The following is a 12,654-nucleotide window of genomic DNA, read 5'->3' as shown; positions in this document are numbered from 1 at the left end:
GGGAGACGGGTCAGTTGCTCTCTATGAAGTTTCTTCCACTTCTTGTTCTTTTGTTGTTTTTTTTCCCTTATCCTCAAACAGCTTTTCTGAGGCTGTATCCCTAAATCATTCTCAGCCACTACTCCATATAAAATAGTCGCAGTAGATTACTCAGTAAATTCAGATTTCAGACACTTATTCCAAATTCTCAGCTGGTGTATGTGCCTTGAACCATTTTTTTTCCACTGTGGAAGGTTTTGAGCACACTATAGTATAGTGGATACGTTTACACTCATGAATTGAGCACTCAAGTACAAAGGAAGGGGGTAGATACAGAAAGCCCTGTATTGTAAATAGGAAATTATTGTGTCAAAATGAACCATTTTAAACCCAGCCACTTTGTCTCTCTCTGACTTTTTGAATGATGAATTTGTGACACACCAAAGAAAACTTATACTAATAAATAGATGTACTCTAAAGCCTGAACTTTTTACACAAACCATTTTCTCATTGATTAGGACATGAATTATATATTTGCACCAAACTCAGGTGAATTTTCTTTTGAGGGATTGCAATTTTAGTAGGTATTTCGATAATAGAGGAGTTACTGACATTCATCAGCAACACTTGGAAACACTTGATTGTAGATGATTGTTATATTAAGACATCACTCCCATTCCCGTATAGATCAGCATCTGTTTTTTAAGTACATGATTTCATGAGAAACATGATACACTTCATATATGTACCTCATCCATGTAAAAATGCAAAGAAAGAAAAGAGAAACACAAGTATGTTATGACACACTATGAGAGGACATGGCTTTGTTAATGGCTCTGTAATTGGCTGATGAAAGTTAGCGAAGCAAAAGCAAATGATGCATTATCTGCTTCACAGCAGAACAACCACAAAGCCACAGAGAGACAGTTTAGGCCCACCAAAGAAATGACAATTGCAGAAGCAGAATGTCACTTAATTTCTCCCAAGGATAATATCAGCCTGCTGCTCTGGCATGGTGAACTGTTATAATTGAAGTGACCCTTCAGTAATTCCCCCTTTGTAAGCAATGTAACGAGAGGATTCAATACTTTATTTAATGAGATTAAATAAAAAAGTAGTAGTTTTTTCAATAACATAATCATAGAAAATAGTAATAAATGTAACCAATAATAAGTAACTCTATTTATTGATTGATTATTGATCCACAGGAGAGGAGTCCTTGACCATTTTCCTGGACAAGCAGAAGCTGAATAAGAAGTCTCAGGGTAACAGCAACAGCTCTGTGGTGTCTCTGGAGCTGCTCCATCAGCTGGCTGCTTCCTACTTCACAGATCGAGAGAGCACCCTACGGCGACTGCACCATCTCCAGATTGCCACTTCTGCTATAAAGGTACTGTACCCATGCACACATCGAGAGACAAAGTCTACATATACAGATACATATTCTTTACTTTCAACAAGAGCTAAAATATCAGTATTTCAGTATACAGCACCTGTGTTTATTTGCTTTATGTAGACTTGTGTTTGCAGTTCTCCAGGTACACAAACAACCACCCATCAAGGTAGACACGCAAACATTAACGCTCCTATAAAACTGTCCCTTTTGGATATATTACTCCGCGCTGCACCTATAACAAATAGCTGTGCTTGCTCTCAATGTATGCACACAAACAATCTTTTTTAAAGATTATTTTCAAGGTCCATCATTGCTCAAAAGCTGGGGGAGAGACGAGAGAGAACTTGCAAGGACATTTTTTTTTTTTTTAATGGCAGGCTGGATTTAAAGCACAGTGTATGCACTGCAACCCACAGAGGCACTAAAGCGAGGCAAATGTCAAGTTTTCTTTTAAAGTCTCTGTGGGAAAAGTGTATTTATGCATACTGTACTCTACTGTACGCCACCTGGAATGTGTTACAGGCTGGTGTGTTCTCTCCTGCAAGTGCGTGTTAACTTGTATGCATGAGGGTTAGAACACCTGGTAATTATCGTCAGTTCTGTAAAAAGCTGTTGGATTTTTGGCACAAAGTGGCTCTGACACTAGACTTTGAAGTGGTTTAACACCTTTTTAAGCACGTATGACACTTATTTTCAGGGACTCACGGTTCATTGTATTTACCTGCACACTCAACACTCGACTCGCTTTGGCGTGAGGAGTCGGCATTTAGCCAAAAATCATCTCCAGACTTTAGCTCTTTTCATAATCAATTGCAAAGAGGAACATTTATGTACAATATCCACTCAAAGGACACAAAATAAATCAGATTATCTCATGTGCCTGGTTTTACCTTGTTTAAATCCTTTTCTTTCTTCTCCTGACGACTGGAAGCAAAGCATAACCAAGCGATATATTTTTCACATCAGATCTGTTGGCTCTTGTGCGATGACATCAGGTGTGTGGGTGGGTGGACTGTGCTTTCAACTTCAATAGCAAATCTGATTGAAATGAGTAATGGTTAGGTGGCAATTTTGTGTGTACCTTAAATAAGGTGACTCATTTCCAAGTGCCGTCCCTGAAAACGTTGCATGCGGCACGATGCAGAGTTGAGATTGACCAATTTTATTTCCAAGAATCACTATAAAAGCAAACAATGAAGCCCTTGATTGCTTGAATGGTTCTACATGAAAAAAGAGAACACAAAATCTTCCTGTACTTGGTGCAAATTGCTTTTAAGTAGAGAGAAAAGGTTGATTAGTATTAGAACATGAAATTGAAATTTAATGACTGAAAATATATTTTATTTCCCAACATTTTTCAGAACATATTATCTACAGGGAATCTGAGTGAAAACAGCATCTTAACATACTCTACTGCAGTGAAGGCTGTACTGCCTGTCTAAAATTGACTTCTGCAAACCACCACTTTGATATGTAAGAAAAACAATAAATAATTTCAAGTATGAATGCCCCATCTCATAACAGATTCAGCATTCAGAGAAACACATTATCTGCTAAGCCTGAATGAAGTAGAAACTGAAATCTTGTTTGTGGGGAGAAGCTAAAAAAAGCTGCTGCTGCAAGAAAACAATTCCTTATCTTTTTGAAAAGAAATCAATAATTGTAAATAAGTAAATTGCAACCACTGCGATCTGTTTTCCGCATCAGTTAGTCTGTTTCAATCCATCCAGAGATATTTGTTTGAAATACACTTTGTACAAAGTCACCTGCGCACTGCTTCTCCTACCTATTTAACAGCATGCCTTCGTCAGATTCTGCAGTCTGATTGCAGCTTAGTTTAATGCAAAATGATGAATGATATTAATGGAATTTAAGTAGAATTCAAAAGTTGCAAAATATTCGATATTTATATTTAAAGCAGTGGAAATAGGGATATCGTGAAAGTACATATGATGTAATGAATCTAGTGTAGTTAGAAATTAACCGTTAGAAATTTTCTCTGAAATGTGCAGCTATTATATATATATATATATATATATATATACGTACATATACACACTGTATATGACACTACCGCTGTTCTTGATTAGGTTGAGTTTAGTTTTTTTAGTGAGTTCTGGTTTTCAAGATAACTCTTACAAAACCACTCTTTCTTTGTGTTTCTGTCAGCAAGTGAAGAGAAAGGACATAAGAGAGAAATAGTTCTCTAAAATGCAAGAGGGGATTTATTTGATTTATTCGTTACACAAGCTGTCAGCAGCCAGGACACAACAAAGTCCTCCCATACGTCCACCTCATACATTGCTAGCAGTTTTGTGACATTAATAAAAGTAACATTAAAATGGGGATTACTAGATGCAACAGCATAACATAAGGCAGGAAACTAAAGCTACCCAGAGGTACCATGTGCGAACGAAAGAAGAAACAGAGAGATCACAGCCCGAGCTCAAGAGACTGTGAGAGGAAGGAATCAACCGACTGTAAATACGAAATCCAGCATGTTTGAGTTTTATTGTTGTCCACGGTGCTTCAACCGCGGCTAAAGTCTGTGAAACTTAGTCTAAATCAAAAAACACTAAAGATGTGATGAAACATTCAGCTTCTGATATTCAAACTTGACCCAAGGCTAAACATTGATAGAATATGAACATTTAATTATATTCACTTTAAATCAACATTGGTTTTCAGCTAAAAATCTGATCTCAAGGTGTTTGAAACATCCCTCATTCTTCGGTACTTGAGGTCATTTCGCTTTACCCCATTTTTCCTTTAAGCTGATTATCACAGTTCCCCTGAGTGGATAGGAGGATTATTCAGATCACCTGTTGCGCAGGGTGTGAGGACGGGCTGCTAATTAAGAATTGAGAGCAGCTTGGTACATTCCCCCTCATGGCCAACCAGAGTGTGAGGACGCCCTGTCTTTAGAAGAGAGGTGGGGAATTACACACCCAGATCATTCTGGTCCTTCCTTGACTTAATGCACAATTGCCTGAAACTCTGGTCTTTTGGTTCTTTTCAGAATTATTGGTTTCGCTTTTGAGATTGAGCTGCATCAGAGCAGATTTAAGTACTATTTATGCGATAACAGCCACAGGCTTTATTTTGTTAAAAAAAATGTTTTAATCAAAACCCCCATATTAATTTCCTTATTGTTGAAGAGGCATTTGTTTATTATCCAAGAGGCGTTTATTAGGGGTTAACGATGTTGACCATGTAATTGTACCATTCCTGGTTTAAGTCCAGGTGGCAAGACAAGTGTATCTCTTTTTAAAAAAACACCCAAAATGTTCCCCAAAATAATTCTAGAAAAGCAACATGACCCACAAAATCCTTTTTCTCAATCAGCTTCTTACTACGAGCAATGGGCTCCCACATAAACACACACGGTTTCCACTAAACGTTTTTAAACACATATTTCTATATTTGGGTTTTTGTCCACGCTTACTGTTCTCACTAGTTTGAGGTAAGCGGGCTCCGTTCCAAAAAGATGATGTCATGACTTCTGTGCACCAATCAGGATTTAGCAATGCTTGAATCATAATATCAGTCAGAATGTTACAAATGTTGTGCGGTTGTTTGCTCACCACACCCACACAGCCCTGTGTTTTTAAAGTCTTCATGAATAATACTGTTTTTTCCAAACTTAATCTTGACAATTGCTTGGCCTGTGGTATTTCTCAAGAAGCGCTGATACAAACAACTTCACACTGAAACACCGGTGAAATACGCTCCTTTTTACGTAAAAAAAACACACCCATGGTCATGGTCTGAAACAGCTGTGGTGAAATACACTTACTAACGTACATAATTTGACTCTGTTCTTGACGTTTATTCACTCATGCTCATTGACTCCAAGGCAGTGAAGAAGAGTTTAGTTAGTTATCCAGCATTCATGGACATACATATCCAGAATGCACCAAATTTGACAAAGCTCTCCCTTGGGTCCCCATCAATACATCCTCCATGTGTGATTTTAATCGGAAATACAGTACGCGAGAAGGACATACACACACACAGCCAGAGATTCCTTGCATATTGGCGATGAAAATTGATTCAATATTCCTAATGGGCAAATAATTAGTTAAAATATTTCCACATCCTCACACTGTGATTTTCATCCCCCTCTCTTGTGTTTTTAAATCGTCAACTAATCTAAGTTTCATGAATTGACTGAATGAACTTAACTTAACGATACATACAACATGTAACATCTTTATGAATATTAACTGAAATACAAGATGAAATGTTTGGCTGGGGTCAACTACATATGAACGAAACAAAATGATTTAAAGAAAACTGACGCACAGTCAACGTCAATCATGGCTAGTACTTAAAGTACTTTGAGTTTTACACCTGATGTCATTGATCACAATAACTAAAGAGAAATCCATGCTTGAACCTTCTTGTTTTCACACCACAGTTTCCCTTAATGACAACATAATATAATTCAATCGAGGAATATGTAGCTGCATAGATTTGCATGTTTATGATGTAATGCAACAAAACAGATTTTCTTGAAACAATTCGACTTCTTACTAAGCTACCAACCATGTGGTATGTTCATATAGAAATATGCAACCTATGTGTTTATGTTCTTGTATTCTTTCTCAACCTGCAATAATCATGTAATATCTATTTGAAAATACTAATACTATCACTCTGATTACCTGTCCATGACGAGCAGCAGCAGCAGCTTTCCTCCTTGAACATTGACAGGCAAGAGAAAACGTCTTGTTTTTCAGCTTAGCTAACATCCAGTGATTTTGCCCCCCGCCCACACACACACACGCACACGCACACGCACACGCACAACCACTCCCACCTGGATAGGAGCATCCTTTACATGTTTCTGCTAAATGAGTATCTCCGGTAGGTAAGCCACCTGCCGCGCCGTATTCTGCCAGATCAACTCATCACCCCCAAGAGGAAGTGACACTGAGTGGGATGTACTTGACCTGTGTCCATGTACGCCTCTGGGCTCTGTGTCGCTGCCGCACTGTGTAGTAGGTGGGAGTGAAATACATTATCTTTATCTCCAGTAATAAAGTGGAGGAAGCTCAATCACACATTTGGTTTAGACTACCGTTTTGTGAGACAAACTATAGCCCCTCCGAAAACACCTGTGTGAAATCTTCTGTTTCGAAAGAATAGAGGAAGTGGCTGTGTGTGACGCAAGGAAAAAGAGGCAGTGTTTTTACCATAGTGCTGGCATTTTCAAGAGCCAAAATCAGCAGGGAGACTGCAGCCAGACACTTTACTCTTCTATAAAACCTCATCATGTTGTAGTAAAAACATTTTGTACAAATGAAAAACATTTTATTGACCAATATACTACATAGCGATGTAATAAATAAAGTAAAAAGCTTTATACTCCTGAAAAATGTCCGTACTAAATCTCCACACCTTCTGCTGTTACTTAAATCTCCCACATTTCTTTGTGGTGTCAACATTATATTCAATGATGTCATACAGCAGGAGAGACTGTTTTTTTGGATGTGATAGAAGAAAGTCATAAATTGCACATTGCTAATCATCTTATTTCTTGAAGGATTAGGCATAATTATATATTTTTCTTAAAGTCAGCTTATCCCATTAAAAGATGTGTTGGTATTTCTCTCAATGCTTTTCAACTTCCCCGCCCTGTCTGTGGCACTCAGTCCAAAGCCCATTTATTCTGTTTGAAGACATATTTAAAAAATGTGTCACAAGTATATAGTTTAATTTTTCCTTTTAGTTTTGGTGTTGTCCGTTTGTCTGTCTGTTTATCTGTCCAAACGTCTGGCACGTTCTTGTGAAAGTGTTATCTAATGAACTACTTTTTTTCAAATTTGTCACAAACAAATGATTAGAATTCACTGGTCAAAGGTCAAGGTCACTGTGACTTCACAAGAACGTTTATTGGCCATAACTCAAGAATTCATACTAAATATTGGCTAATCGCATAAAATGATGAAGATATGGAGTTGAGAGACAATGTCTATGGTTAATCTCTATAACAGCTTTCTACATAAGAACGCAGATAAAATGTCAGAAGATAACCGATTGGTCCAGAGAATGCATTTCAGCCAATGCGCTCCGCCTCTTTTGCTCTCCATACTAAATGTTTACCTGCATGCAAATAAGGCCTGCTCAAACATTACTACTCAGAGTACAACAAACACAAACCAGAACTCTTCGATACCAAAATCTTACTCCGTTGCCTTCAGATCCTGCATTCACATGCATATATCTGTTTATAGAAATTATACAAGTAGAGTTTATGGCAAAACAGTTGTATTGGATTGCATCAGATTGTACAGTTACTGCCTTATTCTTTAAATGAATGCTTGTTACATTACTTTTTGTTCATGCTGGTTTAACCTATTAAGGAGTACTGGTGCACAAACAGTTGTTGGGCCAGTAATGACTTGGTAATACAGCTTTACCCATACAAATTGAATTGTGAGTTGTGCTGGGCCTTCTGATTAATACGTAGGAGCCCATTTGAATCCAAATTTTAGTTTTAACTTAAACGGAAGACTAATGCAATCTCTTGATGCATGTTGCATCGATAAAGAGGTTCCATCAGCGTAAGAATGTAAAAAGCCTTAAATTTAAGGTCTTTAATAATTTGTTAGATCAGCAATTCTAATATGACTGTTGAAATAGGAACAGCAACGGGAATGTAAAAAAATGTTTTTAGGGTCATGAGAAAAACACACACTACTCACTACCCATGTTTGAATAATGCACATTGTTGAATAAACATTAAAAACAAAATGGCCCAGGTTGAATGATTCACTCGGTGAAGAGCTCTTGGGAGTTTTCAACAAAGGCACTGACGGAGATGGCAGCTCTCAAGTGGGTTCTCATTGAAGTTCCTCACATGAGTTACAATCAAGCCCAGCGTGTATTTGGTGTTTCATGGTTTCTGCAAACAAAGCAAGTCAAATATATAAAGTGCAGACTAAGGGGATATAAATTATGACAGTAAAAATCACAATCAACATAAGCAGAGAGAGATTAAGTAAAAACTGAAAAATATACCTGAAATTCTTGTATTAAAGTAAATTATTTTTTTAAATACACAGTTACTAAGACAAATGGTGACTTCTCATGTTGTACCATTCGGCAGTAATTAAACTTAGTGCTTCCCATAGTGTGTGGCTGGAGGAGCTGCAGACATTCTGTGCGTGTGTAGTTTGTGATCGGGACTTTTCTACACACTTTCATTGTGTGTGATGCCCTCTTTGGCTGCATCTCTGTTACATCTAAAATCAATAATCAGTCCCTATTAGCATCCACCTGCATTTTTGCATTGACTTCACATGTTTCCTCAGAAATTCCATTTTAGTTCAGTCTGACCACACTTTCCAGACGCTGAATATAATATATAATATATATAATGAGAAGCAACAGTTAAGTCTTTTTTTTATTATCAAAGCAGAGATTATCTGCACCCACATCTTGAACAACAACTGAAAACGGCCCATCCCCCCTCCACTAATCTCCCTTTGCTTCTCGCCTTTATGTCTTGTTAATCTGTAACTACATCTCAGTGACTTCTCTCTCTGAGATATTTGAGATGTATATCTTTTTGTAGCGCTTTGAAGGCTAACTTCCATTTCTTTTTATAATAGATGCTATCTTAATGCAAAGTGTGCATATGGGAGGAACAAGGATATTTTAAGGATGTCAAATTCACACAGATTGCTTCATTTGCCAAATTGCGTGATTTAGCTGGAGAATGGCTTCGCCAGAGGCAATATCCATCTTATAAGGCTAATTGTACTATCTTGAACACTCACACTGGAAATAAACTATGGTTGTATCCTTGATCATTCATCCTTAATGTTCTTTTGTCTTTTTTTCCTTCTCTGCTCTTTTGTCATTATTCCTCATGTTCTTTTTGTCTCAGGCTTGATCTTTAAACATTTCTGCCTCTCCCACATATTTGCCCTTTATGTCTTTATAGACTTGACTTTTATACCTCTTCCTCTAGGCTTCTCTCATTATGTGTCTGCTCTTCATTTTTTAGCTGCCATATAGCAAAGCGTCTTTCACAACATGTCAAGTAGGATGTTGTTTTTGGATCGTGTTGTCCATGATATGTATTATAGAAGCACTAATTATGTTTGTGGCATGATGTTTGCACTATAATGGATATTTAATTGACAATTTAATTGATAGCAGACATGTCAGGGACATCTCTTCAGCTCAGTGTATTAGTTTGTAACATTCTCTTGATGAAAATACACCATTTGTGACTCAAACTCCCTGCAGAAAGACATAAGGGTAAAATAAAGGTGCATGAGAGGTTATTATAAAATGACAACAGTTTTGACTAAAGTACAGAAATGCTTTTTTTTTAAGGATATCAAGCAGCTTATAGGAAGTCCTTTTAAAACAAAAACAAACAAAAAAAATTGTGCCCAAACCCTATCCAACCTTAAACCTGGAATAACAAATTTATTTTGACCACTTGAGCCACAGCGGAAACAAATTTTGAACACAGCCTTGACATATCACTTGTTAGAAAACAGTTGCTGCATTCACATCCAGCAGTTACGGAGCATCATAGTTGTGTTCACGTGATGTGAGTCCAATATTCTCTCTCTTTTAGCTCCATTTTTGGTCTCCCCCAACTCCTGAGGGAAATATCTGTCTCTTTGGATGCTAAATTATCCCACTACACAGTTATTAGTTTGTGGGATTCTGGTCAAAATACTCTGTCCCTGGCAAACTGTGTAAGGACCGTGCATGTGAACATAATGCTTAAAGGCAGGATACATAAACAATGCAATGAGTGGGCGGAACTGGGGTCATAGGGGTCAACCAGCTGTGTTGTTTTTTTCTCCCATGAAAAAATTAATTGTGCTTTGCTTGTTGTTTTCTCTCTTATTGATCAGTAAAAATAAATCGACAAATCATAAATACTCTGTTAGCCATGTATAAATGTTCCAAAGAAGTGGCAATTGTAGATATGTACTGATGTGTGACCATCCAGAACAAACATCAAATCTCATAATGCTTGCTCCAACATCTTTAATATCTTACCTTTTTAATATCTGATGCAACTACACATGTTGTAGCTTTCAAACACACACATGCAACAATGGTAATTATCAGAACAAAAGAACATTATCTCTTCCCTCCCTTCCACTGTTCTCTGCGAGAGAGCCGGCACATTGTAGGCAGCTGTGGTTGCAGGTGTGGGAGTGAAGCAAAAGATGGCAATAGTTTTCTCTACCACATCCAGTCCTCTGCCTGCCTTCACACACCCTGCCTGCCACAAGCTGTGTACTTGTCCGCCAAAAATGGGAACAAACACCTTCCTCATGCACTGCTAATGTGGCATAATGAAAATAAAAACATATATATTAAATAGATCTGTCCCTTCTCTGTTTCCTAGGTAACTGAAACAAGGACGGGTCCTCTCGGCTGCAGTAACTACGACAGCTTGGATTCGGTTAGCTCGGTGTTGGTGCACAGTCCGGAAAATAAGATCCACCTAAAGGGTAAGGCTGGATAACACACACATTCATCTTAAATCTGTACACACATACACACACACACACACACACACACACACACACACACACACACACACACACACACACACACACACACAGTGACAGAAAGAAAAAGTCCACTGAGGGATTTCATGCATTTGAACACACACACTGCTACCACCTCCCTCCACCAGCCTGCCAAGCCTCTCACCTCCTGTGTGTAGTAGTTGGCCGGGATGACCCTTTACTTTACGCTGCAGTAGTTTATATGTCTGTTCTGCCTGACTGGGTCTCGGTCTCATGGGGAATGGGTTATCTTACCAGGCTGTAGATGGACCGTGTATGGGCACACTGACCCCAACCTGACCCCTCCAACTACACCTGGAACACAAGTAAAGCTGAAGTGGTGCTTCATGGACTAGCCTTCTTGTTTGATAAAACTTATCACCAAATTATTCTTATGATGGTTATTGGCGGAATAAGAAACCTCTCTTTGACATTCAATCACGCTGCTAAACAAAGTCTGGGTAATCTTCTTGGCTTGAAAACCTTATTAACTGTGCAACACTTGGTGCAATTGAGTTTATTGTGCAGTAGGTTTTGAATGAATACATACAGTACTATAGTCCTAACTGGAGCTTCTCTATTTACTTTGTGGCTAACAAGCCAGTGTCACGGTGTCAGCCTCTTGTTAAAAACATTCAGCAGGGCATCTTTCATTGTTTTGCAAATCAATGGCTGTGATTAAGTATTAAAGAGCCTACTATTTTTCTTCTTTTTTGGTGCAAAGGGCAGTACAGAAAACAGAGGTAGTGACATACAATAGATAGGAATAGACAGAACATGGAAAATAGAAATCACACGGAACAAGCAAAAACAATATTTACAACATTATTATTGTTATTATTTATATGCAAACCAGTTAGCATGTACAGTTTTTACTAAGGGGGCACATGTGTGTATTTGTTAGGTGTGTGTATGTTTATAACTGATTAAGAAGAGAAAGGGAAAAATTATTAAATGAGTGAGGAGGTGGGTTGATCTTAAGCAAGTTTGTGATACCGAAGGTGTATGCATGAGTTTGTGTTTTGCATTATTAACACCTGAAGTGATACAATCAGCAGAAGATTGCCTCAGAAGTAATGAGTTGTACTTTTTTTGCTCGGTCTAAAAGGACAATGGGAATAAGGTAGTTAGCCACTCTAGCATGAAAATGAAAAAATGCTGACATTACAAATCCAAGAGAAACGACCCTATGAGCCGCTTGTGATTATTAAGTGACCCTTGAAAGCTGTGAAGTACAAAAAAAATAAGGTAATGTCAGAGCTTCTTCAAAAGATCTTCTCCAGGCATGTTTAAAAAAAAAGATAATTCTGCTTTGAACACATTTTGCATGAGTTTGTGTTTTGCAGCACCCAGGTTGTAAATAAATAAATACAACAAAATAACAATAACCATTGTCATCACTTCACTCAAGAGCAAGAACAACAATAGTAACTTTACTATTATTAGTCAATAAAAAATGATCGCACTCAGGGAGAAATCTTCAGTTAGGAAGAAGGGGGGAAAGCTGTAGGGTTAGGGGTCTGAGTGTATAAATAAGGTTATAAACTATTTAAGGTTTACAGAAAGGAGCAACCATTAGCTTGGCATATTCAAATTGGCCAATGTTGGTGATCTGGGAAATGAGGCTGTGCCTGTAGTGGATGGCATCTGATGCATGCTGCATCAGCAGGTCTGCTTGGCTCCTTATAAATCAGCCTAATTGGCTGACAGACCAATCACAGC

The 12,654-nt window shown here is 37.9% G+C and overlaps 1 protein-coding gene across 1 annotated transcript in view; it reads left to right on the top strand.

Annotated features, from left to right (window-relative positions):
* The window catches only part of brinp2 (bone morphogenetic protein/retinoic acid inducible neural-specific 2), a 188,085-nt gene that overhangs the window by 116,752 nt on the left and 58,679 nt on the right, over nucleotides 1-12,654 (top strand). Inside the window, exons 4-5 of the mRNA XM_029453600.1 lie at nucleotides 1,188-1,369; nucleotides 10,767-10,872. Of these exons, the coding sequence (XP_029309460.1) occupies nucleotides 1,188-1,369; nucleotides 10,767-10,872 (288 nt within the window). The remainder of the gene's footprint in view (nucleotides 1-1,187; nucleotides 1,370-10,766; nucleotides 10,873-12,654) is intronic.

The sequence above is a fragment of the Cottoperca gobio genome, chromosome 17 (genome assembly GCF_900634415.1).
Source record: "Cottoperca gobio chromosome 17, fCotGob3.1, whole genome shotgun sequence".
Classification (NCBI taxonomy): Eukaryota; Metazoa; Chordata; class Actinopteri; order Perciformes; family Bovichtidae; genus Cottoperca; species Cottoperca gobio.
The sequence above is the reverse complement of the archived record's forward strand: the minus strand, read 5'-3'. Positions and strand labels throughout refer to the sequence as shown.